General features: G+C 59.7%; 1 protein-coding gene across 3 annotated transcripts; it reads left to right on the forward strand.

Annotated features, from left to right (window-relative positions):
* Window positions 1,946–24,951, forward strand: ULK1 (unc-51 like autophagy activating kinase 1). 3 transcript variants are annotated; one of them, XM_018061432.1, is made up of 28 exons: window positions 1,946–2,278; window positions 2,620–2,712; window positions 2,795–2,836; window positions 10,699–10,731; window positions 11,036–11,072; window positions 11,769–11,942; window positions 12,019–12,092; window positions 12,397–12,498; window positions 13,549–13,607; window positions 13,697–13,779; window positions 14,223–14,273; window positions 14,579–14,667; window positions 15,502–15,655; window positions 16,347–16,407; window positions 16,614–16,703; window positions 17,210–17,335; window positions 17,749–17,897; window positions 18,026–18,112; window positions 18,867–19,135; window positions 19,792–19,985; window positions 20,269–20,378; window positions 20,467–20,610; window positions 21,042–21,235; window positions 21,333–21,505; window positions 21,586–21,704; window positions 22,047–22,204; window positions 23,037–23,172; window positions 23,258–24,951. In XM_018061432.1, exons 1-28 carry the CDS (start codon window positions 2,168–2,170, stop codon window positions 23,311–23,313), a joined length of 3,168 nt encoding a protein of 1,055 aa, XP_017916921.1. In that variant the 5' UTR covers window positions 1,946–2,167; the 3' UTR covers window positions 23,314–24,951. The 3 variants fall into 3 exon arrangements, with proteins under 3 accessions (XP_017916921.1, XP_017916922.1, XP_017916923.1); XM_018061433.1 differs by having other exon boundaries at window positions 18,903–19,135; XM_018061434.1 differs by lacking the exon at window positions 20,467–20,610.

Here is a 25,561-nt window from a genome sequence, read left to right on the forward strand (position 1 = left end):
AAGCCTGAGTGCCTAGGACCCATACTCTGCAACAGGAGAAGCCACTGCAATGAGAAGCCCTCACAGAACAGCCCCCGCTAGCCACGACTAGAGAAAAGCCCACATGAAGCAACGAAGACCCAGCACAGCCAAAATTTAAATAAATAAATAAAACTGTATATTTTTAAAAAGGAAGGTCTTGAAGGAGGGGATTCTCTTTTTTTGTCCTGCGGCAACTCCTGGCATTAAATAGTCATTGAATGAAGTAGGGGGACGGATGAGGCGGTAAGGGCAAGCTATGGCTGACCCCGTGGCACTGCAACACCTGGTCCTTGGAGAACAAAGATAACCCATTGTCCAGTCCCGCTCTGATGGCCTCTGGCCCCAGTCTAGGGTAGAGAGCCAGCATGTCCTGAGGCTTGGAGTGGGGTTTCTCCCTGAGTGGCCTGGGAGCCTGCCCCTCAGGACTGCATTCCCACAGGCTGATGCAACCATCCAGGGCTATTACTGAAGATTGGGAGTGGCAGCAGAGATTGTTGAAGATTCTGCATTTCCAAAAGCAATACTTGAAGGTGACAAGAGCAATTCACACTAGTACTCAAGGAGTAAGGTGAAAAGGACTTTCTCTTCCCAAAGCAACTGCTATTAACATTTTCTCCTGTGAGAATCCAGACTCTTTTGTCAGCTGTGTGACCTTAGAGCCTACTACCTAACTTCTCTGGGCCTTAAATGTTCTCATCTGTAAAACAGGGATTTAATAGTAAGCACCTCATGGAATCGCTGTGAAGAATAAATGTATTAATATATAAAAAGACAATAGCCTGGCATATGGTAAGCAACAGTTAGCTGTTATAAATTATACAATGTGCTGGATATACATACGTATAGTACTAAGTACCCTATACCTGTAGGTGCTCAGTCGCTTTCATGTCTGACTCTGTGTGACCCCGTGGAGTATAGCCTGTCAGGCTCCTCTGGCCAAGGAGTTTTCCAGGCAAGAATATTGGAGCAGGTAGCCATTTCCTATTCCAGGGGATCTGCCGATCAAGGGATGGAACTTGCATCTCTTTCATCTCCTGCATTGGCAGGTGGATTCTTTACCACTGTCCCACCTAGAGAGCCCTCTATATATGTTTACAAATATAGGTATACATTTGCGGGTATTGTATACACATCTCCTTCTCCAGTGACTTTCTAAAATGACAGTGACCAATCCATTGTTCAAAATCTTGCTTTCATTGAATTATACTTTGGAGCACTTTTTTTTGCCAAGATCCATGGCATGTGGAATCTTCCCCAAGCAGGAATAAACCCCTGTAGCGGAAGGGTAGGGTCTTAACCACTGAACCACCAGGGAAGTCCTGGAGCACTTTTTATCTGACCACCTCTGCCTTTAAGAATCTGCTGTGTATTATTCCGTAGAAAAGATGCACCAGAATTGACCTAACCTTTAGGACTTCTGGGCTATTTCTTTGGTTTGGTGCAGTTTTGGGGAAAAGTTTGTAACTGTTGAGCACAATTTTAAATGCTTAACCTGCAATGCAGTAGTTGTTTTTCGAATAATTTATTCTATCCAATCCCCAGCCCTTGGGGTACGCAGAACACGTCCCAGGTATTAATGGCGACTATGGCACATGTGCACCACTCGGGTGCACAGACAAAGGACGTAGTGCAAGGCTGCTGGATGAGGACTGGCTGGAGGACCAACCTTGGCCTATGCCCAGGCTTGCAGCTCCCATGCCATTCCCAAGGGGGAGGGCCCGTTATTGTCCCCGCCTAACCATCCGATAGGTCCCGCCCCTAATAAGACCCGCCCACTATGGCCCCGCCCCACAACCGGCGCCACCACCTACAAAGCGCGGCCGCCGGCCAGGCCCCGCCCTTCCTAGGCCAGACACGCACCAGTCCCCGCCCCTTCCTGGACAGACCCGCCCCCAGGCTCCGCCCCACCCGGCGCTCAATGCGCTTGCGCGGGCGTCTCAGGCTCCGGGCCCCGGCGGCAGCGGCTCTTTTGTTTCCCCGCCGGAGCCCGAGTCAGACCCGAAGCTAGGGTCTGAGCCCCGGTCGAGACCGGGTTGGAGTCGAATCGCGTCCGCATCCCGGGCTGCCCGATGGGGTGCGCCCCCTGCCTACCGCCCCCGGTCTGTGCCGTCGCCTGAGCCCCGGCCTGCCTGGCCCCGTCCGCGCCATGGAGCCCGGTCGCGGCGGCCTGGAGGCCGTGGGCAAGTTCGAGTTCTCGCGCAAGGACCTGATTGGGCACGGCGCTTTCGCCGTGGTCTTCAAGGGGCGCCACCGCGAGGTGAGGGGCAGGCGAGCCAGGGCAGAGCCCTGGTGAGGGCGGCCCCCCGCCCCGGGGGCCCCCACCTTCCGCTCCAGGGACCCCCTTATCCTTACCACCGGGCACCCCCCACGTCCCCACCTCCACATCCCGGAGATTCCCCCTCATCCCGCCGGGGGCCCCACACGTACATAGCCAGGCGTCCCCTCATCTCCACCCCACAGCCCCGGGACCATATCCCTCTCATACGCTCCTGACCGGTCATCTCCAGGGACCTGCCAGGTGCTTACCTGGCTTGGGCAAGGCCTTCAAGGGGTTGCCAGGTTCTCGGCACTTGAGGGACACCCACGCTTCGTTTTCAGAAACACGACCTGGAGGTCGCCGTCAAGTGCATTAATAAGAAGAATCTCGCCAAGTCTCAGACTCTCCTAGGGAAAGAAATAAAAATCCTCAAGGTGAGCCAACACCAGAAGCCAGAGGGGCGAGGGTGGTGGGTGAGTCCACCTCACTCACCGGAAACTTGGCTTTCTGTCCTAGGAACTGAAACATGAAAACATCGTGGCTTTGTACGACTTTCAGGTAAGGCTTGGGGCTGTGGTTGTGGTGGGGAGGGGGTGTGCTCCCCCCAGGCTGGCCCCAGCGCAGCCTCAGGCCCTGGTGACTCCCGTTCCCAGGCCAGCTAACTGCTGGAGACCCTGTCAGGAGTAGGTTGTTCTAGGCCAGCATCTCGTGTTGGGGGAAGGAGCTGGGCATCCCTATTTGTTGGATGGGTGTTGGAGGCCTGATGGGACCTTGGAGACCCCACCCTCAGTCCAGTTCTTGTGTCTGGGCTTCCTCTGGGCCTGTTGGGAGAGCTCCCACCTTCCCCGGCCCCCTAATCGCCACGGGCACCAGCACTTTTCCACCGAGGGAGGTCTGGCTACTATGTGGCCCTCCAGAGGTGTTGGACCCAGTGGTCCCGAAGGTGGGTCCTGTCCCCAGCCCAGGCCCAGGCTTATCCTGCCGGCCTGGACCACCTGTCTGGGCTGACCGATTGTTTGTTGACATTACTCCAGTGGCCTGGCATTGGCCAGTGTCTCCCTGCGTCAGACTGGGGGAGGGGAGGAGCCAAAGGAGATTCCTTCTTGCTGGCAGTTGGGGCCAGCCACCCAGGCAGGAGGCAGGAGGGAGGCCGGCCCCCAGCTGATGAGGCTACCCCAGGCCTAGCTGGCCCAGAAAGCTGAGGCCAACTTCCCCCAATGCCCCTGGCATGTGGGCCTGGCGGTGGGGCCCAGCCTTGGCCCGGGTCTGAGACCCTGGAGACCCAGTTTGGGACCGAGGAACCTGAGGCAGCAAATCTGAGGGCCAAAGTGCTGACTAATGGTTTTGAAACCTGTTTACTGAGGCCATGGGACCAGCCCCTGGCTGAGGGGAAGTTCCCAGCCCGACTGTGTTTTGGTGGCCTCCTCCCTCCTGCCCTGTCCTCTCCCTCCCCCTTCAGAGCTGGGCTGTGGCCTTGGGTGCTGTGGCATGACATGAGGTGACTTGGGGAGGGCCCACGTCCAATGTGACAGCGAGAGCGAGTGCCTGGAAGCTGTGTCCTGGGGCTAAGAGGGCGGCCCCTGTCTCCTCCTCTTCTTCCTCCTCTCCCACTCTTCCCTACCTGCCCCCGCTTCAGACACACACATATATACACAGTTCTCTCCCTTCTTCCCATCCTGGCTGGGCCACACACCTGGTTGTGGGCAGTGCCACTTCCTCCAGGGCTGGTAATGCTGTGGCTTCCCCTGTGCGGAGGAAGTGCTTAGGGGCTAGCCAGCCTCTCCTTTCCAGGCTCCTCACCTGGGGCTCTGTGCTTTCAGCCCTCGAAGTGTAAGGTGGCTCCCCAAGTCCTTAGACACCAGTCTGAGACACGCTTTGTTTAGTTGCTAAGTCCTATCTGACTCTTGTAATCATATGGACTGTAGCCCGCCAGGTTCCTATGTCCATGGTATTTCCCAGGCAAGAATACTGGAGTGGGTTGCCATTACCTTCTCCACTGAGACACCCATGGGACCCAGGAAATCATGGCTTTAAAAAGCAATTAATGATTTGACTTAAAAAACAAAAATGAAGAAGCAGTACAAAACGGGTGTGGAAAAAGGTGACCCTACCACCCCTGTCCCAGTGAGCCCCATCTCCCCCAGAGGGTCTCACTGGGATCAGGACACATCCTCACGCACCTTCTTGCTGCCACACCATTCACTGTTCTACTATGGTATTTTTTGCTTAAGTGTATGTTTTGGAGAAAGTCTGTGTCACTCCACGTTAACTGTCTCAGTCCCGAGGTGAGAAATGACACCCCCTCTCCTCCCAGGAAAATTATCCCCCATTCCTTCTGCAAGATTCAGAGCCCCAGCTCTGAAGCTAGGTGACCTAGTTCCAGTCCTGGTTCTGCCACTTAAACTAGCTGTGTGTCCTTGGACAAGTATCTTAATTTCTCTGTGCCTCCATCTCTTTCTCTGTAAAACAGAGTCTGGAGTTGTTTGGTTGAAACTGGTGTGCCAGTAAGCACTGAGCACTGTGTGTCTTAGTGTTGTTAATGATTGTGGCTGTGGGTTCTGTTTGCAGCTGTGGGGCGTTCATGGCCCCATATTCCACAGTTGACCTCACCAATCCGCCGCTGATGGAACATGGGGTTATTCTGGGATTCTGACATGTCAGCAGTGTGGTGGTGACTCTCCTTGATTCACCTTTGCCATGTGTATGTGTCTGCAGGGTGGATTCCTAGAAGTAAGAGGATGCGTATTTTAGTTGGGAACTGTTGCCAGATTGTGGTCCATTGAGGATGGACCGTGGACACAGGAGAGCTGCCTGCGAGAGGGCCTGTCTCCCCGCATTGCTGCCAGGAGATCTGTTATCAGAGTTTCATCTTGGCAACTCTGAGTGGTGGGAAATGGCATCTCGTATGGTTTTGTTTTTCACTTTTGAGTGAGGCTCAGCATCTCTCCTGTGCCCAGGAACACTAGGAATGCCTCCTGCCCAGGGATGTATTCCTGTAGGTCTTGTGATTCCCAAGGCTGGACAGCATGGTGGTGAATGGCATGGGCCCTGTGCCATACTGCCTTTCTGGGCCCAGCTCCCCCATGTACTTACCTGTGTGACCTTGGGCAAACTACTCAGCCTCCTGGTGCCTCTCTGTTACCCAGAAAATTGGAGATTTTAACAGTACACCTGTGTTGTAGGGTGGTTGTGATGACAGCTTGAGTCTGTATATATCGAGTGCTTAGACCTGTGCATGCTAAGTCGCTTCCAGTCATGTCCAACTCTTTGCAACCCTATGGACTGTAGACTGCCAGGCTCCTCTGTCATGGGATTCTCCAGGCAAGAATACTGGAGTGAGTTGTCATGCCCTCCTCCCCTGCGATCTTTGCAACCCAGGGATCGAACCCAAGTCTCTTATGTCTCCTATACTGGCAGGTGGGTTCTTTACCACCAGTACTACCTGGGAAGCCTGGCTAGACCTGTACTTGCTACTTAGTAAGAGCTATATAAATATCATTGATTTGTAGGAACTCTTTATATATTGAAACTGTTTATATATTAAGGAAAGCCCTTCTGTGATAGTTTACAAATATTCCCCCTCAGGTTGCCTCTTGTCTGTTGAGGTGGTTTTGTTTTGGGGCCATATGGAATAGTGATTGTTGTCAGGCCAGGCTGATGTGGGTGGGTGGGTGGGTCGTAGGCACTCGGCGGGGGTGGGGGGGGGTGGGGTGGGGGATGGGGTGGTGCTCTGCAGACTTGTGGGGAGGCATCTGGAGCCCTGGCCTTTCCTTGAGGGGTAAGGCCCTCGGTCTTACGCTAGCCTGCTGTGTGGTGTCCAGATGTGCTCTTTCTGGGGAGAGCAGCCATCCTAGGAATCTGGGGACCAGCCCTGCCCAGTGTGCCCTGGGAGGAGGGCCTTCCTGAGGCCCGCACGCCGTCTGGCTGGTTCCCACAGCTGGATGACTCACTCTCGCCAGCCTGGCCGACAGAGCCAGCCTCTTGTGACTTTGGGCTGGTGGACACCTCCTCGGGGGTGGCGGGGGGTTGGTCTGCCTCCCTGTGGGAACTTTGAGGACAGTGGCAGCCCTTGGCCTTGCTTTTTTCAGAGCCCCGGCTCAGTAGTGAATGGACTTGGCCGTCCCAGGGAGGACCGTGTCGATTCCGTGTTTTCCATTCTAGAAGTGTCCTTGCTTTTCCTGAACCAGGGGCAGGCCCGGCATGTGGGAAGAAGGGGGCTGGAGAGAGCAGCCAGCCTCCCCTTCCCCCCTCCCGGGAGACGCAGGCACACAATAGAAGCTAAAGGAGGCTCCCTGAGGACGGAGGGTGGGCCTTCCTCCTCAGGGTGGGGCCGGGCATCCCTTCCTGTCTGGGCGCTGTCCAGGAGAGCCCAGCCTGGGGGCAGGGAGCAGCCTTGCTCCCGTGGGCGGCCCGCACTTTGACGCTGGCTGTGGCTTTTGCCACCTTGTTGGGAGCCAAGACAGCCCACTCCCCAGGAGGTAACTAGGTCAGTGCCCGCCCACCCACCTGCCTACCAGGCCCAGCCCAGGATCACCAGACAGAGTGGGCTCGGCCCAGCCCGGGAGCTCGGATCCTATTAAGCAAAGCACCTTAGCACCCTGTGGCGGGGCAGCCTCCTACGTGCCTGGGCGCCCGTGCCAGGCTGCTCAGGACACCTGGCCCTGACACCCAGGCCAACCTCGTCCCCAGGGCCTGTGGGAACACCACGGAGAGATAGAGAGGGTTCGTGTCATCCCGCCTTGAAGGTCTTGCCTGTTCACCTCAGGCGCACAGGTTGGGGCTCACCGCCCCCTGCCTTGGGGGCTGCACGGTGTGGTGGTCAGGACTCTGGTACCCAGCACTTCCCCTCCCTCGCTAGTTGTGTGAGAAGCAGAATTGCAGGACCTCTCTGCCCTCAAATAGGAGGACATCACTGGGACCTGCACAGTCCTCAGGTTGCCCTGGGGGTGACTGGAGTGATGGAGGTGGTGGCCCCGGTGTGCTCCCTGCAGAATCCAGGGGCCTGGGGGGGCCAGCGCCTCAGCCGCGCATGTGTGTGTGTCCTCAGCCGCGTGTGCGTGTGTGCATGCATGCGTGTGTGTGTGTGTGTGTGTGTGTGTGTGTGTATGTATGTATTCTTGTGTTAATGACGTAACAGACCCCTGAGGACAGGAATATGGCTGGTAGTGCTCATCTGCCTACCTTCTCTCGCTCTGGCGATCACTGCAGCCCCAGGAAGCAGTCAGGTGTCTGGACTGACCCCTGAGGAGGAGGCCTGCCCTCTGGAGCCCACTTGGTCCCCACTTCCTGGGGGAGTTTGTGAAGACCAAGTTTAGCTCATGAGGAGGCAGGCAGGGGCAGAACCTTTTCAGGCTCTGGGTGGGCAGCAGGCTGCCAGGGGCTGACCAGCTGTGCCCTCGAGGCCGCACTGACCTCTCTTTCCCCAGGGGCCCCAGAGAGTCGTCGTCTTCAGGGATCGGTGGGTGGTGGGGGACGCCCAGTGAGGCCCCAGGTGGCAGGAGGGCCTGGGCACATAGCCTCCTTGGAAAAGTGTTCCACTGGGGGCCCTGCAGGCCCTGTCATTGGGGCTCTTGTCGTTGGACCTGGCCTGGGGTTGGCATGAGGGGTGGCAGGGCCTTGGGCATGTTTCCTGACCTCAGGGAATGGCCGAGGCTTGTGCCAGCCGGCTGGTTTAGTGCCTTACAAGCTGATACCACTGGCAGGGAGACAGGTCCTGGCCTAAGGGGCCCTCTGAAGCTGGGCTTGAATCCCACTTGGTGAGGTTTGGTGGGTGCGACTCCCCCCACCCCCCACCCTTGACCCTCTGCCCAGTAGGACCTGAGGGGTATGGGGCAGGCCCCAGGTCTAGGAGCCCCAGGGCAGTGGGCCCTGTGGGCTGGCACAAGGGAGGGAGTGCGTCTGGCCTGGCATCTGGAAGCTCCCTGGCTGGAGTAGGTACAGTGGGTATGGGGGTCCCGTGGATTCCTGGGTGCGAAAGACAGCATGTTGTCATTGAGGCCACAGGGACATCCTGGTGAGGAGGTGATCGTGTGGTGGATGCACCCAGATTTGGGGGACGATGGGTGCATCTCCCAGCTGGCAGGCCCCTCATCCCCAAACAGGCATGGTGGTGGCAGCGTTCCTGCCAGGCCTGGGTGACTCTGGGGACAGACACCCCGTGGGCATGGATGCTGCATCCATCTCCTGTCCTTGTCACTCGGTCCCTGGCTCGGTGGGGGAGTTGGGGGCTTCTCTGGGAAGCAGGGGCCCTGAGTCCCCGCTCTGCTGCCCGTTTGGCTGCATGGCCCAGGCGAGGGACCGAGCCTCTGGGCCACTTGAGACAAGGATGCTCCCTGGTGAGTGAGTTTGGGAGCCTGCTCAGCACATCCGCAGAGGTGGCCATGGTCAGGGTGACAGCAGGTGAGGGAGCAGGTGGCCTGGATGTCACGGGGAGTGGGTGTTCCGATCTCCGGGGTTATTTCTGGGTCCTTATCTCTGGCACCTCCCTCCGTCCTCTGCTGGGTCCTCTGCTGGGAGCCTCCGACTCTGCTCCTGAGCCTCCATGTGTCTTCCTCTGTTGTGATCTTCCTCTTTCTGTCCCCCTGTCTCCCTGTGTGCCTTCCCCCCTGGCCTGGGCCCCCCCAACCAGTCCCCACGTGACCTCTTGGGACTCCCTCCCGCCCCTACCCTGAGTTATCTCTGCCCACAGCTGGCCTGGGAGGGCGGGGCCTGCAGGCAGCTCCCACGCTGTCACTCCTGGGGGGAGGGGCAGGGCCCCTGTGGACTTCTGTGGACAGAGCCTGCCCCCCTCCCGGAGGAGCCCCAGCTGGGCACTTTGGAGGCTTCTTGCATGCCTGCTGGGACACAGAGAGTAACCAGCCTGGGGAGACGGGGTGGGGACGTGTGGAAATGGGCTTGATCCGGGCCCCAGCCAGCTCTAAGAGGTTTCCATGTTGACCTCATCCCTGCTCCTTGGGGTATCTCCATCCCAGACCCACAGGCCCTCTGTTGGTAGAGCTCTGGAGGCGGGGTAGAGGGGTTTTCTTGTTACAGGGCACTGACATTTACACAGAGGGTGTCACTAGTGGCTTTGTGTCCCCGTTGATGTGGATCTGAGCCTGGAACCAACCTCCTGGGGGCAGGGTGACTGAGTCAGGGTCCTCTGTCCTGCCGGGTGGGAATGGGGACATGTCTGGGACCTGAGTAGGGGTAGAAGGCGGTGGCCCACTGCTGAGGGGTCAAGTCTATCTGGGCCTTGGGTGCCCTCCCCCAGAGGCCACTGAGACATGTCCCTCCTGCAGTCACCTCCCCCTTGGGGCTCCCCCCTTGCCTTGAGAGCTACAGGGCCAGCTCACAAACTTGCCCCCTTGCATGGGGGTCGGGGGTGGGTTAGAAGTTGGAGTTCCTGGGAATAGCGTGCTGATGAGGAATGAAGACTTACTGATTTTGCAGGGGTGTGGCGGGGGGGGGGGTTGGCGGGAGGGGCTCTTCCTGGTTTCCAAGACCCTGCAACGTACTGGTGCTAAAGGGGCTTGGGGACCTTGTCCTGGCTGGCAGAGCCCCCTGCAGTTAGGGAAAACCCCACCTGGGGAAGACTGGAGGGAGTGGTCTGCAGGAGAGCAGAGAGTTCAGGTCCACACCTGCCTGGTGGACTTGGCTCCTCCAGCCTGTTTCCTCATCGGTGACCTGGGATCTCAAGGGCACCTCGCGTGGGGACACTGGTGGGGTTCCATACCGGCCCAGGCAACTGGCCCCTCAGACTTGCAGGTGTGGACCCAGCCAAGGATGCCAGTGTCTCCTCGAGGCCATGGGTGGCCAAGGGCTGAGCCGGAAGCTGGCCTGGTGCTCCTGGCTAGCAGTGGGCTGACAGCACTGACCTGTAATCCTCTTGGCATCTTTGAGTCCGAAGGCAGGAGTGGTTGCCTTGGCCCGAGAGACAGGCCCTCATACCCCAGTTGTGTCGTTTATGTGGGCCTGGATCCCCCACCTGGTGGGTCTACTCGGCCACAACTCGCTACTCAATAGGACAGGAAGTCCCGTCAGGACCCCAGGGCTGCAGCTGACCCTGATCCTGTTGGAGTCCTGGGGTTACTAGGGCCCCTCCCTGGAGGTGGGGTCATCATTCCAGCCCTGACATCTCTCCTGGGACCTCAGCTCCTTTCCCCGCCTTGAGAAACAGCGTGATATGATTTGCTCCTCCTCCCGTCACTCAAGCTCACTTGGCCCTCAGATGTCCTTATGTTCTGGTCGCTAACCAACTGGCTGAGCCCTGATATGACCCCCGGAGCTGCTGCCTGAGCCCAGGCAGTGTGTTGAGGGCAGCTGCAGAGGTCGGGCACCCAGGTCAAATTGGGGCTAAGTCGGGCTTCCCAGACGGCTGCTAGACTTGGGGGCAGGGCATGCTCCCCACCACCTCTCACTGCCTCTTCTGTGTCCTGCAGGAAATGGCCAATTCCGTCTACCTGGTCATGGAGGTGAGTCCTGGCGGCCAGCTGTAAGGACCGGGAGGCTGGGCCCTCCTGTTTCTCAGGCCCCTTGTCATCTGGGGGTTAGAAGTTGTCCTCATGTCTGTGGGCTTATCAAGCCAGCAGCCCAGTGGCCACAGCAGGGGCTGAAGGGGTGGTGAGCGTCCCTGTTGACCTGCTTGAGAGTTGCAAGGCACGTCTGACCCAAGTGCCAAGGGAGCAGGTGTCCTGGAGTTGGGTGATGGGGAGACCTGGGCTGGGCTGCAGGGTCTCTCCTGGCAGCTGACCAAGACATGTGGCTGGTCTTTTGCAGTACTGTAACGGCGGGGATCTGGCCGACTACCTGCACAGTGAGTGGACACCCGTGGCTGGATGGGCTGCGCACTCAGGCTCACCCTGACCCAGTGTGAGAGGTGGCCTGGTGTGAACGAGCTTTCTTAGGCCTAATGGTGGTGACGCCTGCTGAGAAGGATGGGAGGGTGACTGAAGCCCTGTTAGGGTTACATGCTATGTCAAAACCACGAAGGATGGCCTTGCAGGGGAGACTTGATCTGGAAGGGTCACTCTTGAGCTGGGCTCTAGTCGGTCTGCTGGGATGTGGTGCCCTGTGGGGTGTCCCTATGGCCACTGATTGGTGGCTCTGCAGGAGACAGGCCTGTCCTGAGTGCTCTGGACTCCAGAGATCCCTGGCTATCCACAGGGGTCAGGCCTCCCCAGGGTCCTGGCAAAAGTGGGGAATTACTCTCTCACCTGTTGGATGAGCCCTTCGCTGCTTGAAGCTGGACCTGGGGCTTGTCAAGCAGCCACTGGCCATGGTTTTTACCCTGAGCAGTAGGTGGAGGAAGCTGTTGAGAGGTGGTCCTAAACTGAGAAGGGGCTGGGTGTGCTGGGCAACACCATGGAGCTGGCAGATGGGGAGGGGACACCGGAGCAGCTCAGGATCAGGTAGTGCGAAGGATGGGTTCAGAGGCCGCAGGAGCAGTAGGAGGCCCCTCACTCTGGGTGCCCGGGCGAGCTGTGCCCACCTGAACCCTGTCTCCCTGCAGCCATGCGCACACTAAGCGAGGACACCATCCGGCTCTTCCTGCAGCAGATCGCGGGTGCCATGCGGCTCCTGCACAGCAAGGGCATCATCCACCGGGACCTAAAGCCCCAGAACATCCTGCTGTCCAACCCTGGCGGGCGTCGCGCCAACCCCAACAACATCCGGGTCAAGATTGGTGAGGTGGGGTGGCTGCGGCCCAGGGGGCCCAGGGGCCTCAGCCACGCCCCTCACACATCTCTCCTTGCCTGCAGCCGACTTCGGCTTCGCTCGGTACCTGCAGAGCAACATGATGGCAGCCACACTTTGTGGCTCCCCCATGTACATGGTAGGTGGCTACCCACAGCCCCTGCTGCCTTGTCCTGTCAGAGGGGGCCTCCATCCACACGGGAGCAGGGTTCCCTCCCGTGTCCAGAGCTGAGCCCCATCCTGTGGTCTCACCTTGGGTGGCAGCTGACATGGATATACCATTTGTTCCCCACCGTGTCTCTGGCGTTTGACACTTCGCTAGTGTCTGTGTGATTGGCCCCTGGCTGGTGTCTGTTCTGATTGGCTGACACCCGGCTGGAGGCAGGCTTTGGTCAGCACAGTTCAGTGTCCATGCTCGCCATACAAACTTGTACGCCCCGCAGGCCCCAGAGGTCATCATGTCCCAGCACTATGACGGGAAGGCAGACCTATGGAGCATCGGCACCATCGTGTACCAGTGCCTGACAGGGAAGGCACCGTTCCAGGTGAGCGCCCAGGGCAGAGGGGTCCACTGCAGGTGTGTGCATGCTTGTCTCTGCAGCCTGCCATAGTCGTGGGTTGTTAAAGTCCTGCAGCCTTCCCTCCACCTGCATGACATGGTCACCCAGCTTCCCACTGTGCACTCAGTTCAGGGGCCTATCCTGCTTAGAGCCAAGGCCGGAGTCTCCACTGGCTCTGGAGCACTTCTGTGTGTGTCCATGTGTATGTCTGAACCAAGTGTCACGGCCTCCCTCCCACCCATTCTAGTGCCGGAGTGAGCCAAGATATTGATACCAGGACCCCAAATTCTGGGGTGTACCCTGCATTTGGAAGGCAGTGGCCTGTCCTGCGCTGGACCCTAGAGGGCCCATGCGTCTGAGCCCACCCCACAAACACGCGTCCTGCAGTGACCCCTTGGCCTGACCTGGTAGCCTTCTTTTGCTACCAGCTTGCCCCAGAGCCTCTGTGCCTGCCCAGTGACCTAGGCCAGCCTCCACCCCCCACTCCCTCCACCCCTTCCTGCCTACCGTTTTCCCCATGTGGGCAAGCACAGGGCTGTCCCTGGCTGGCAGGTCGGCCTTGGGAGCGTTGTACCCTCGTGCCTGGAACAGTGCCTGGCACATAGCAGGGCTCAGTGAATGATTAATGAACACGCATGTGCCAGCCATGTGTTATCAAGGGAGGCAGGGCCCACTTGGGGAGCGAACTTGCTCAGGCCCTCTTCTGGAGCTGGCGCATGGGCTACCTTTCAATTTCAAGAAGCAAACAACCAGTTACAGCAGTTACCCAGAAGTCATCCACAGCAGGTGGGTGGAAGGCCCAGCAACCTTCTCTGGGGCCCCCCAGCCTCCGCCTTTGTGCGGTCCCTGCGATTCCACAGCCTGAGTGGGGAGAGGGGGCGCCCCTTCCTTGGAAGCATGTGAGGGCTCTGTGTTCAGACAGACAGGCTGGCAGTGCTGGACCACGGACCTCTCAGGGTCAGGCGCAGAGTGGGCAGTGGGCAGTGGCCAGGTGGAGTGGGCGCTCACTCCTCACCCCCTGTCCCCGCCTTCCAGGCTAGCAGTCCCCAGGACCTCCGCCTCTTCTATGAGAAGAACAAGACGCTGGTCCCCACGTGAGTGCCCCTCCTGGTGGCAGACCCCCGCCCGCTTCCTCTCTGCCCCAACCAGGCTGCCCTGTCAACGCTGTGTTCTGTGCCCCCAGCATCCCCCGGGAGACCTCGGCCCCACTGAGACAGCTGCTCCTGGCTCTGCTTCAGCGCAACCACAAAGACCGCATGGACTTCGGTGAGTGCCAGCCTCCCGGCCCCCCTTCTCCTTCTGACAGGCCTGGGGGTCAGGAGCCCTTCTAGCTCTTGGCCCTGGACCCCTCATCCTGCACCCCCAGCTTCCAGGTCCCCTGTGGCCACAGTGAGTGGGTTTCCCCGTTCCCACAGCTCCTTTCCCAGCTGCACAGATAGAAAAACCCCCACTTGTGCAACAGGCAGCGTTGCTGGGAACTGTCGGAAGGGTGGGCGGCGCCAGCCTGGACCACACTAGGGGTGCCAGATGTGTTCAAGAGCTGCCAGCTGGGGCTCTGTCTCCCCCGCGCCTGGCGTGAGGCAGCCAGGACAGGGGCCAGAGCCTGCAGGAGCTCAGGCCCACAGGAGGGGACGGTGGGGGCCCAGCCTTCACCCGGGGAGTTCTGGTGTCGGACCCTCCTGAGCCCTGACCCAACTTTTCTCCTACAGATGAGTTTTTCCATCACCCCTTTCTGGATGCCAGTGCCGCTGTGAAGAAGTGTGAGTCCCCTGAGAGTTCTAGGACTCCTGTGCCTCCCTTCTCCCCATGGGCTTCCAGCCCCGCGCCCACTCCCAGCTCCCCAGTCCTGCTCCAGTCTGTAGTCCCCAGGGACCCCCGAGGCCATGGGGTGGGCTTGAGCTCAGCTGACTTGGTGCAGTGGGATTGGGGAGGTGGGGGCAGGGGCCTCGCACAGGTCTTCTCCCTGGCGTCCTGGAGAGTGTGGGGTTGTCATGGGCAGGGTAGGAGTGTGCAGGGCCCGGGGAGCATCCTGTGCTGACGTGCGCTGACCCACACCCTCCCCCAGCCCCTCCTGTGCCCGTGCCCTCATACCCGAGCTCGGGGTCTGGCAGCAGCTCCAGCAGCAGCTCCACCTCACACCTGGCCTCCCCACCGGTGAGTCATGCGCAGGGTCGGGGCTACGGGCTCCTCTCCCTCAGCTTTGGGGCATGTAGGCGGCTGCAGGAACCCTGTTGGGGGTTCTGTCCTAGCCAGGCCCCCACATTTATTTCTGCAGTGTAGTCTGGTGAGATGACACCAGACTTACACGTTCTGTTTGTGGACGTGGAGCGGTAGAAGTGGGTGAAGTCCCCTTTCAGGCCCCTTCTCCACTCGTGTCCCGGTGGCTGACCTGATGGCTGTCAGTGGGCTGCATCAGCTCTGAACCTTCTTGTGCATGGGTGGACACGGACAGGGGCCCCGGGCAGGATTGTGTGCAGGGGTCCCTGTGTCCTGGGATCTGATTCCTGCAGCCCACGTTCCCAGCACGGGTGGGGTGAGGTCTGCCGAGGTTGTGCATGGGGTTGGGGGCGTTGGGACTTGAACCTCCACCTGTCCATCTGTCTGTCTTGCTAGGCAGGGACCAGGGCTGGACTGGTGGTGGAGAGAACACCTCTCTGATGCCCCATCTGCTGAGCCTGGCACAGGGCTTGCGCACAGGCAGCCTTGCCCCCTGTACCTGTCCCCAGTGTGCCAGACTGTACAACCCTCCATAGGACGGAGGGAGAAGTGGAGGGTCACCTGAAAGGGGCTCTCCCTGGAGCTTGTGGGAGTGAAGCGCCTCCTCACCCTGGGGGGCAGGTGGCTCTGTGAGATGACTGTCCTTGTGGGGAAGTCAGGCGAGGCGTGACGTGGTGGGGAGATCATGCAGAGCCCTGGCCTCGTCCCCAGCAGCCCCGCTTCCCCCAGGCCCTGGGCCTGAGTCTCAGCGGGCTCCCCTCTGACCCCCAGTCCCTGGGGGAGATGCAGCAGGAGCTCCAGAAGACCCTGACCTCCCCAGCCGAGGCCGCCGGCTTCCTGCAAGGCTCCCGGGACTCAGGCGGCAGCAGCAAGGATTCATCCTGCGACACCGACGACTTTGTCATGGTCCCGGCCCAGTTTCCAGGTAAGGGGGCCCCCACAGGGTGGGCAGGGGGCTCATTGCAGATGTGCCAGACATACCCCTAAGAAGGGACTTGGAAGCTCCCACCCCAGATGCGCTTGGTCATCAAGTCAGAGCTGCGTCCTGCCTTTGGCCACGCACAGGGCCTGTGCCCCGGAGTGTCCAGAGCGTCCAGAGCACCTGCCCATCTGTATCTGAGTTGTAGCCTATGCCCCGCAGCCCTTCCAAAGCCCTGTCCTGGGGTCCTCAGTTCCTCTCCTGACCCTAGATGCTGGCGCGTCTCTCGCTGGCCCTGGCCACCAAGACTGCTGAGATGGGGCTGGGTGGGAGCCAGCCCTGGTGTCCAGTGGGGCACCCTGAGCCTGTCAGCTTGGCTCTGATGCAGAGGAGGGGCCCGGTACCCAGCCAAGGGCATCGCAAGGAGGGGGCAGCAGGAGGGAAGGTGGGAACCTGAAGATCTGGGAGGAGGGGCAGACCCAGATTGGAAGGTGTGGACACCCGGCCTGAGGTTGGCTGAAGGCTGGTGTGCAGGGGAGGTTCCAGGGTCTCCTTTAGAGCCCTGAGTCCAGACAGGCAAAGGGAGGTGGCAATGTGAGTGCCAGAACAGGGACAGGAGAGCGCTGGGGCCCCACAGGGCCCCTACCACCCCAGGAGGAGGTGTCTGGGTCCAACCTGACTCATTTCCTGTCCACAGGTGACCTGGTAGCTGAGGCAGCAGGTGCCAAGCCACCACCGGACAGCCTGATGTGCAGTGGGTAAGCATCCCCCAGCCCCGTGCCCCTTGCCCCCTGTTCTGCAGGGAGGGCAGCGCCTGCTCTCAGGTTATCTTTAGACCCTCCGGGTCAGAGTTTGGGCAGGGCCAGGTCTGCTGTGCCCAGTGCAGGGTGGAGTCTTGAGGGTGATGCCAGAGTCCGTGTGCACGTTTGTCCTGAGTGGGGACTGCCTGTTGCCCTGTCCGCAGGAGCTCGCTGGCAGCCTCCACTGGCCTGGACAGCCGTGGCCGGACCCCATCTCCTTCCCCGCCCTGTGGCAGCTCCCTTAGCCCCTCAGGGTAAGTGGGGCGGGGCCACCTAGGCTTCCCTTGGCGTCACAGGACGCCAGCCAGCGCCAAGCCGGGCCATGCAGGAAGCCATCATGTCCAGAGGCTGGGCAGGCTGCCAGGCCCCTCATGGGTGGTCCGGCGGAAGGGAGGGTTTGTGGTGGGAAGGATGCAAGGTTGGGGCTGGGGCCCACGGGGGCTGTAGAAACTGCCAGAGACCAGTGTCATCAGCCCCGCTCCCCAAGCTTGTAGGGCCACGGGGGCAGTCATGCCCAGAGCCCACAGGAGCAGCCCACTCACTTTCCTCTGTCCCCTTCCCACTGGCTGGTCCCAACCAGAAGCCACCTGAGTGCAGAGTAGCGGGGAGGAAGTGCCCACAGACCCCTGGAAGTGGTAGGGGCCATGTGCGGAGACAGGGAAGCAGGTGGCTGCAGTGGCCTCTGCCCCGGGATATTGGGCCTGGGCTTCAGACCAGTGCCCCGCCTGCAGTGACCCCAAGCTCTCTCTGCCCACCACAGCCGGACCGGCACGTTCTCCAGCAGCAGATGTGGGGCCTCTGTCCCCATCCCAGTCCCCACGCAGGTGCAGAACTACCAGCGCATTGAGCAGAACCTGCAGTCACCCACCCAGTATCAGACAGCGCGGTGAGTGCAGGGCCCCCCCACTGGCCAGGCTCGTCTGTGGTAAGAACCCCACCTGGGTGGTGCAGGGCCATCTCTCAAGCACGGTTGTGCAGGCTGAGCACTGTGTAACTGTCAGTGCCACCACTTGCTTCGTGGACGTTCTGGCACTCTAGCTGTATGGTGACTGCTTGTGTTTCTAAAACTGATGGTGATTTGTGTTAAGTTCCAAAAGAGAGTGGGAAGGGGTACTTTTTAAATTAATTCCCAGAAGCCCCTCTGAGTTGGCAGTCACCCTGGCAGGGACCGGGGATCCCCAACTGGTTTTGGCTCCTGGTGAGGCCCATTATTTGAATGGAGGGGGACAGACAATGTGGCATGCTCGTGGCCCTTGAGCGTGGCTGGGGACCTCACACCTTGTACCTGCTTGTCCCTAGGTCCTCTGCCATCCGCAGGTCAGGCAGCACCAGTCCTTTGGGCTTTGCACGGGCCAGCCCATCACCCCCGTCCCATGCTGAGCACGGAGGCGCCCTGGCCAGGAAGCTGTCCCTGGGTGGGGGCCGGCCCTACACACCGTCTCCCCAGGGTGAGCCTATATACTATACTGCTGGGAGACCCAGCATCTGAGCTGGGACTGGGTGTCTCCACCCTGAGGAAGGGGAGGGTCTTGCTCTCCATCCCATGTTGACCCTGGCAATTTCTCTTTCCCCCAAGTCGGAACCATCCCTGAGCGGCCAGGCTGGACCGGAGCACCTTCCCCTCAAGCATCTGAGATGCGGGGTGGCAGGTCCCCTCGTCCAGGTGGGTGCAGCTCCAGCCTGATTGATGGGTTTGAGGGTGGAGCTGGGGAGGGGCACAGGAGCTGGGCTGACCTCCCTGGGCTGGCCTGTCACTGCTTAGAACAGTGGTTGTCTTCCTGTCCACAACCATCTTTTTTTTTTTTAAGATTTACTTAAGTATAATTTTATTTCTTTATTTTTGGCTATGCTAGGTCTTATGGTGCTGTGCAGGCTTTTCTCTAGTTGTGGCGAGCAGTTGTGCAGGCTTCTCATTGTGGTGGCTTTTGTTGCGGAGGACAGGCTCTTTAGTAGTTGGCAGCACACAGGCTCAGTAATTGCAGTTCCTAGGCTCTAGAGCACAGGCTGATTAATTGTGATGCACAGGCTTAGTTGCTCCGCAGCACGTGGGATCTTCCTGGATCAGGGATCAAACCCAGGTCTCCTGCTTTGGCAGGTAGATTCTTTACCATTGAGCCACCAGGAAAGCTTCCATAAGACTGTTTAACAAGCGCCAGCCTTCAGGTTATAGAGGCTGACTACGGGGTTCAAATTCAGCCCATATTCCTGTCATGCTGTGTGACCTTGGGCAGGTGTCTCAGTGTCTGTGCCTGTTTCCAGGTACACAGTAAAGCATGGGTGCAGTGTGGCTTGGGTGACTGTGAGGGTAAAGGGAATCCTGAGCAGACTGGGGTCCTTCGTACACAATTGGTTGGTGGTGTGGGCCGGTCCAGGCGTCCGTGGACGGCTGTGACTGGGCCCATCCTGTCCCCTCCCAGGCTCCTCTGCGCCTGAGCACTCTCCCCACACCACAGGGCTGGGCTGCCGCCTGCACAGCGCCCCCAACCTGTCCGACCTGCATGTCGTCCGTCCCAAGCTGCCCAAACCCCCCACGGACCCACTGGGGGTAGCGTTCGGCCACCCGCAGGCCAGCCCCCCCCAGCCCTCCCACGGACTTCAATCCTGCCGGCCCCTGCGCGGCTCACCCAAGCTGCCCGACTTCCTGCAGCGGAATCCCCTGCCTCCTATTCTGGGCTCCCCCACCAAGGTATCAGGGCCCCAGACCTCCAGGGGCTGGGTGGGAGGGATGCTGTACTTGTCTCACGTGCCTGGGCCACTGGGCTTTCTCCCTGGTGGGATTCCCGCAGGACATGAGGGTCCCCAGAAGCCGGAGGTGGGCCTGCATGCTCCAGGACAGCCGGGCCTGCCCTCTGCACCCAGATCTTTTGCCCTGGCTGGTGGCTGACTCCATAAATCTCCCCATTTACACGCGGAGTGCCGTGATGAAGACTGGCCCCAAAGGCAAAACATCTCTTGGCCCTTGATGGGAAGTATCTGACCCTGGTCCAGCATCCAGAGCACCAGAGAACCTAACCTGCCGCCATGGGCAGATGACTTAGTTCAGCCCTTGCTTCAGTTTTTCTGTCTGTGAAGCGGGGCTAGTACCTCAGCTAGCTGATGGTGTCTGTGTCAGGGCATAGATGCACACATGTGTGCCCGGTCTGCATGTGTGCCTTTGTTCCAGCACAGGACGGAGTCAGCCACACAGAAGTCTCACTTCTTTGCTGTGAAGACGTGGGTCAGTGAGGGTTGGGCCTTTGCGGAGGCATGGGGCCTTGCAGATTCAGGCCAGCACTGCTAAGCCTGTCAGGATGTTAGCGTTACCGTGCAGGTCATTCTCAGCACCTTCCCTGCCCCTCCTAGACTGTGCCCGCATTCGAGTTCACCAAGACCCCCAGCTCCCAGAATCTGCTGACCCTCCTGGCCCGGCAAGGCGTGGTCATGACACCACCACGGAACCGGACGCTACCCGACCTCTCCGAGGCAGGGCCCTTCCAAGGGCAGCAGCTGGGCCCTGGCCTGCGGCCCACAGAGGACACCAAGGGCCCCTTCGGAAGGTGAGTGTTGAGGATTCCCCCAACACTGCCTGGGGAGGTGAGGCCCAGCCTGCCTGCTGTTTGCCTGCACCTCACTCCCTCCACCACCACTTCTGAGCCTCAGTTTGCACATCTGTTCAATGGGTGATAGTAACTGCCTGGAATGGGCAGGGCTGGGTACGCTGACCAGGCTGTGAGGCTCCCCAGGCCCTGCCTGTGGGGTGTAGGGGGCCAGCCCTGGGCAGTGGGTAGACTGGTACCCCCGGGGCGGCTCATGGTACCTCTACCACCCTTCGCCCTGCAGGTCCCTCAGCACTGGCCGCCTCACAGATCTGCTCCTTAAGGCTGCGTTTGGGACGCAGGCTCCCGACTCAGGCAGCACGGACAGCCTGCAGGAGAAGCCCATGGAGATTGGTGCGCCAGAGGGGGCCGGTGGGGAGTTCTTTGGGAAGTGGGGGGGCCATGGTGGGAGGAACCTGAGCGCCTCTTCTCACTCCCCCAGCGCCCTCTGCTGGCTTCGGAGGGAACCTGCACCCAGGAGCTCGCGCTGGGGGCGCCAGCAGCCCTTCCCCCGTAGTGTTCACAGTGGGCTCACCCCCCAGCGGGACCACGCCACCCCAGGGCCCCCGCACAACCATGTTCTCAGGTGAGAACTGTCTGGTGGCCTTGGAGCTGCAGTGAGTCAGTGGCCCATGCTATCCTTCAGGAAGCAGGAGGGTCAGTGGCTGATGGCACCAGTGGAGCAGGGATGATAACCCTGGGCACCAGGGCACCACCCCCATGCTGAGGCCCTGGGAGGGTCCTCCCGGTAGGGTCAGGGGTCTAGGGCTCAGAGCTGCCTCTGGGCAGGCACAGGTCATGCAGATAGGCCTCTGTAACCCCAACCTCTGAACTCGAGGGTTCCACCTACAGTGGATGGAGGCCCAGGAGTGGTGAGGCCTCCACTATGGGCTCTACTCCCTGGAGAGAGAGGAGCCGGGTGGTGGGGACCAGACTTTGTGTCTCAGAGTGGCAGAAGATTGGTGGGGAAGGGGCAGCCGTGATGGGGGCCCCTGCTCACCAGCCCTCTCCCCACAGTGGGCTCCTCCAGCTCCCTCAGCTCGGCCGGCTCCTCCTCTGCCCGCCACCTGGCGCCTGGGGCCTACAGTGAGGCCACCCTCGAGGTCCCCGCCCCTGGCCACTGCTGCAGCTTTGCCGACCCTGTCACCGCCAACCTGGAGGGGGCCGTGACCTTCGAGGCCCCCGACCTCCCCGAGGAGACCCTGATGGAGGTGAGGGCTCAGGCCGGGGTGAGGCCCGGCATGATCTCTGGGCAGGGCTGGTCACAGGGCTGTCAAGGTCCGTCGCTCACCCGCCCCATCTCCCCAGCAAGAGCACACGGAGATCCTGCACAGCCTGCGCTTCACGCTCGTCTTTGTCCAGCACGTCCTAGAGATCGCGGCTTTGAAGGGCAGCGCCAGCGAGGCGGCCGGGGGCCCTGAGGACCAGCTGCAGGAGAGCGTGGTGGCCGACCAGATCAGCCTGCTGAGCCGCGAGTGGGGGTGGGTGTGCCCAGCGGGTGCCCAGTGGGGAGGCCGCCTGGGGCGTGGGCCCCCTCTGACACATCCGTGCCGCCCTCCAGTTTTGCAGAGCAGCTGGTGCTCTACCTGAAGGTGGCCGAGCTCCTGTCCTCGGGCCTGCAGACCGCCATTGACCAGATCCGGGCTGGCAAGCTCTGCTTGTCATCCACCGTGAAGCAAGGTGAGTGCGGATGGCTCGGGCTCCCAGCAGGGTCGGGGCAGGAGGCTCTGAGCTTGTGGGGAAGACAGGGAGGGTGAGGTGATGCAGGAGGCCTCCCTAAGGCTACCTGGTGCAGGCCCCACCCAGGTGGGATAACAGCCAGGGGGATGGTGGAAGGCCAAGTGCAAAGGCCCTGAAGCAGGGCCCTGTGTGTCTGGGGGTGGGAAGGCACAGTGTGCATTGGTGGAGCAGAATGCATAGTAGGTGGGGTCAGCAAGCTGCCCCGGGGGTGGAGTGAGGGGCTTTTTGCCTGTTGGTCCCCACTCCTGCAGTCAGCCTGAGCTGCAAGGCCCCCTCCTGCAGTGGTGCGGAAACTGAATGAGCTGTACAAGACCAGCGTAGTGTCCTGCCAAAGCCTGAGCCTGCGGCTGCAGCGCTTCTTCCTGGATAAGCAGCGGCTCCTGGACCGCATCCAGAGCGTCACTGCTGAGAAGCTCATCTTTAGCCACGCAGTGCAGACGGTACGACCTGCGGGACCCTGCGTGGGGAGGAGCTGGGAGAGTGGTCCAAGGAGTGAGCAGGGCTGGTTGATGGCCACAGCTCTGCCAGACTGCAGAGGGCGTTGCTCCACCATGCTGTCTACTCTGCCAACCAGTGATACCCAGGCCCCCTCCAGCCCCAGCAGGGAGCCCAGACCTCACCTGAGCTTAAGCCCCACAGTGTGACTCCATTGTCCAAGTATATCTCTGGTCACATCCCTCTCTAAACTCAGTTTCCTTACCAGGGAAACAGGGGATCTGGTTTTGAAGTCTCTTCACAGGCGAGTTGGTTTCTTCTGCAATGGAAGAAACCTGTGCAGGCATCCAGCTTGGAAGACACAGCGTGAAGACAGCTGGGGGCATGGAGGGCCCCTGCTCAGTGTTCTGCCTCTGTTGCTCTTCAAAAAGAGTAGCTTCTAAAGCAATCTCTGGTTTTTGAAAAAAGTCACTTGTAGTAAAAGCAACGTTTGAATAAACATTTGGGGAAAGTCTGCCTTCTCATCCCCAAACTCCTGGGGTGACTGTTGCTAAGCTGTGCCATCGCTGGCCCGCACTGATAGTGACTGGGACCATGTCCGAGGGAGCCTTCTCCCCAGTGGCAGACCTGGGGGCAGAGCTAGCCACCCTCGGGGTCTGACCTGTAACCCCGACTGCCTGAGGTGAGCAAGCATCTGTTTAGGCCTCACGGTGACTTGGATGGTGCCTGCACCACCCTGCCCCATCACTCATGCCCTCCAGCCTGCAGGCAGTCAGCTCCGGGTCCTCCTACCCTGTTGGGGGACAGCCAGACCCAGCCTCTACCCTTGCCCGGCAGGTGCAGTCGGCCGCCCTGGACGAGATGTTCCACCGCCGGGAGGACTGTGTCCAGCGCTACCACAAGGCCCTGCTGCTCATGGAGGGGCTGCAGCAGATTCTCACGGACCAGGCGGACGTGGAGAACATCGCCAAGTGTCAGTGCCGCTGGGCCCGGGGGGAGCGGGAGGGGGCAGCCGGGCACCCACTCATTGGGTACTCTCTCTCCCTCCCTCACTGCAGGCAAGCTGTGCATTGAGCGGAGACTCTCAGCCCTGCTGACCGGCATCTGTGCCTGACCTCTTGGAGGCCCAGCCTGTGGTGCCGAAAGGACTGGACCTTCTCTGCAGATCCATGGGGCGGGGAGCAGTGTGCTGGCCGGGCTAAAAGAGACAAGCCTGTGGCCTTGACACTGCTTGCTGGTGCTGGGGAAAGGACCTTGGCTCCCCACCCAGCGACCAGAGCCAGGCCTCAAGCCACGTCTCCATCTCCTGGGCTCCTCTGCCATGGACTTCAGGGTGGTGGAGGGCCCCACCCAGAACCTCAGCACAGGCCAGTCCCCTGGCCTGCCTGACGGGCAGAACTCCTAGCCCAGCCAGCAATCTGAAGTTTTCTCTCAGCTGCCTTGATGGCAGGTGGGGATGCGTGGGCATCCCCCGACCCCACCCAGACCCCAGGGCTGTCATGTTGAAGACAGAGGCCCTGAAACCATGATGCCCACTCAAGCCAAAGCCGCCAGGCCTGCCCAGTGGATCCACCCAGGAAAAGGTGTATCCTCCTGGCTCCCTCCTCTGCCCTTCCCTGAGACCACCACCCAGCTTTGTGAATCACCCAGCACTTTATGCAGGCGGACTGGACCCGGGGCTGCCACTTGGTCCCGGCTGTTGCACTATGAAGCGTGTGTGCACACCCGTATTCTCATGTACGTGTATAAACAGCCCCACGAGCACATGTTCTGTGCCCGCCGCCCGGGACCCTCTTCGGGAGACAGCCGTCTTATTTAAATGTTCTTTTAGGGACGGACAGTACGAAGCACCGAGCTTCCAAAACCCAGCACAGACGTTGCAGTCTTTCACATTTTTCTCCTAAAACGTGTCTTATTTTCCGTAACTTTTTTTTTTTTAAGAAATCTCATACGAGTTGATGTTTCGTTTTGAAAGGGTGGGAACAGGGCAGGGACAGCCTTGGCAGCGATGTCGAGACCTGGGGGTCTGATGGTGCTAGGCGCGTGTGGTCTGCGCTTAGCTGTCTGCCCCACCCTCACCCTCGCTTCCTGCCTGAAGATGGTGGGCAGGTGATGACCGTTATTAGTGCAAAAGCCTCCCAGTCCAGCTTTCACAGTAGGTTTTAACATCAAGTCACCCCCCACACACCCAGGTCCTGGCCACATTTGAGTGGTTGGCGGAAAAGCCCTTGTCTAGGCCCTAGGGTGCCCTTCCCTGATCTGCCCACCGTGCCCAACTCCTCTCAAACCTGTTCACAAGGATGCAGAGGGGGCCCCAGTCCATCACCCACAGCTTTGAGATCTCACCCCAGGCCCAGGTGAAGATCCTCATTTTCTCTCTCGGTGATACTTGAAATCTTGCCTCTGTGCTTGGACTGAAAAGCCGCAAGCAGCCCTGGGACCCCTTTGTGTCTCATCACCAGTGACTTGAGTTTCTCCTCTAACACAGAATGTGTTCGTATTTATTGCTTTATGATCAGCTGGAATCAGGGCCCACTGGGAGGCCAGCGCCATGGGAGTAGCCACTTGCAGCTCTGTTCGCTGCCAGCCTCCCAGGGCACAGGGTGCGTGCTGCCAGCCTGTCCATTTCTCCATGACACAGCTCTCCCCTTGATCTACCTTAAAAGACGTTTTGTGTGACCCCCCCCACACACACACCTTTATGTTAATTGTGTAATATCAATTTAAGGAAATAAACGTCTGGATTTGTTGAGCTGCTGTTACTGATGGGTTGTCACTCTCTTGCTCTGTCACCTCTTTTCTTGGTCCCCCCCCATCCCCATGTCCTGCAGCATCACCTGGCGATTGGGGATCAGGCTCAAGGCAAGGCTGCGGAGCTCAGTCTTCTGGGGCTTCACCAGCCGCCAAACCATAACAGCAGCCACAGCATTTCCATGCCAGGAGGGTCCCCCGCTCCACATCTGTGTGGGTGTGAGAGGCTGTGGTTTTGATTTGCACTACCCTAATGGTTAGTGATCCCAAGTGTCTTCTCACAGGTTTGTCAGCAATTTCTAGATCTTTTCTATTTTAAGTTCCTTACCCATCCTTGATTTGGATGGGTTCTCTCTTGTTGAGTGGTAAGGTTTGCATTTTTAGACTACATATTGTTGCAGTAGGTTAAAAATAATTCATTAAGTTACCAAAGAGGCTAACCACAATGTGAGACAAAAGTTCCTGGAAAGGTAGCCTTAAGAGGAAGTGGAGGTGGGGCCCAAAAGGCCGGGTCCCAGCAGGGCTGCTTCAGTCTGGCTTCCTGGAGTGCATGCTCCCTTCTCGTAGACAGGAAGGGTCGTGCTGGTGGAGAGGCCGCCCCTTCCGTTCTG

This window comes from Capra hircus, chromosome 17 (genome assembly GCF_001704415.2).
Source record: "Capra hircus breed San Clemente chromosome 17, ASM170441v1, whole genome shotgun sequence".
NCBI lineage: Eukaryota > Metazoa > Chordata > Mammalia > Artiodactyla > Bovidae > Capra > Capra hircus.

What these genes read in the sequence shown, in the direction of transcription:
- ULK1 (XM_018061432.1), top strand. Translation starts at nt 2,168, where the DNA reads ATGGAGCCCGGTCGCGGCGGCCTGGAGGCCGTGGGCAAGTTCGAGTTC. An exon ending in CAGTGCCGCTGTGAAGAAGT is followed by an intron (nt 14,274 to 14,578) that starts GTGAGTCCCCTG and finishes ACCCTCCCCCAG; the next exon opens with CCCCTCCTGTGCCCGTGCCC. An exon ending in ACCCAGTATCAGACAGCGCG is followed by an intron (nt 17,336 to 17,748) that starts GTGAGTGCAGGG and finishes GCTTGTCCCTAG; the next exon opens with GTCCTCTGCCATCCGCAGGT.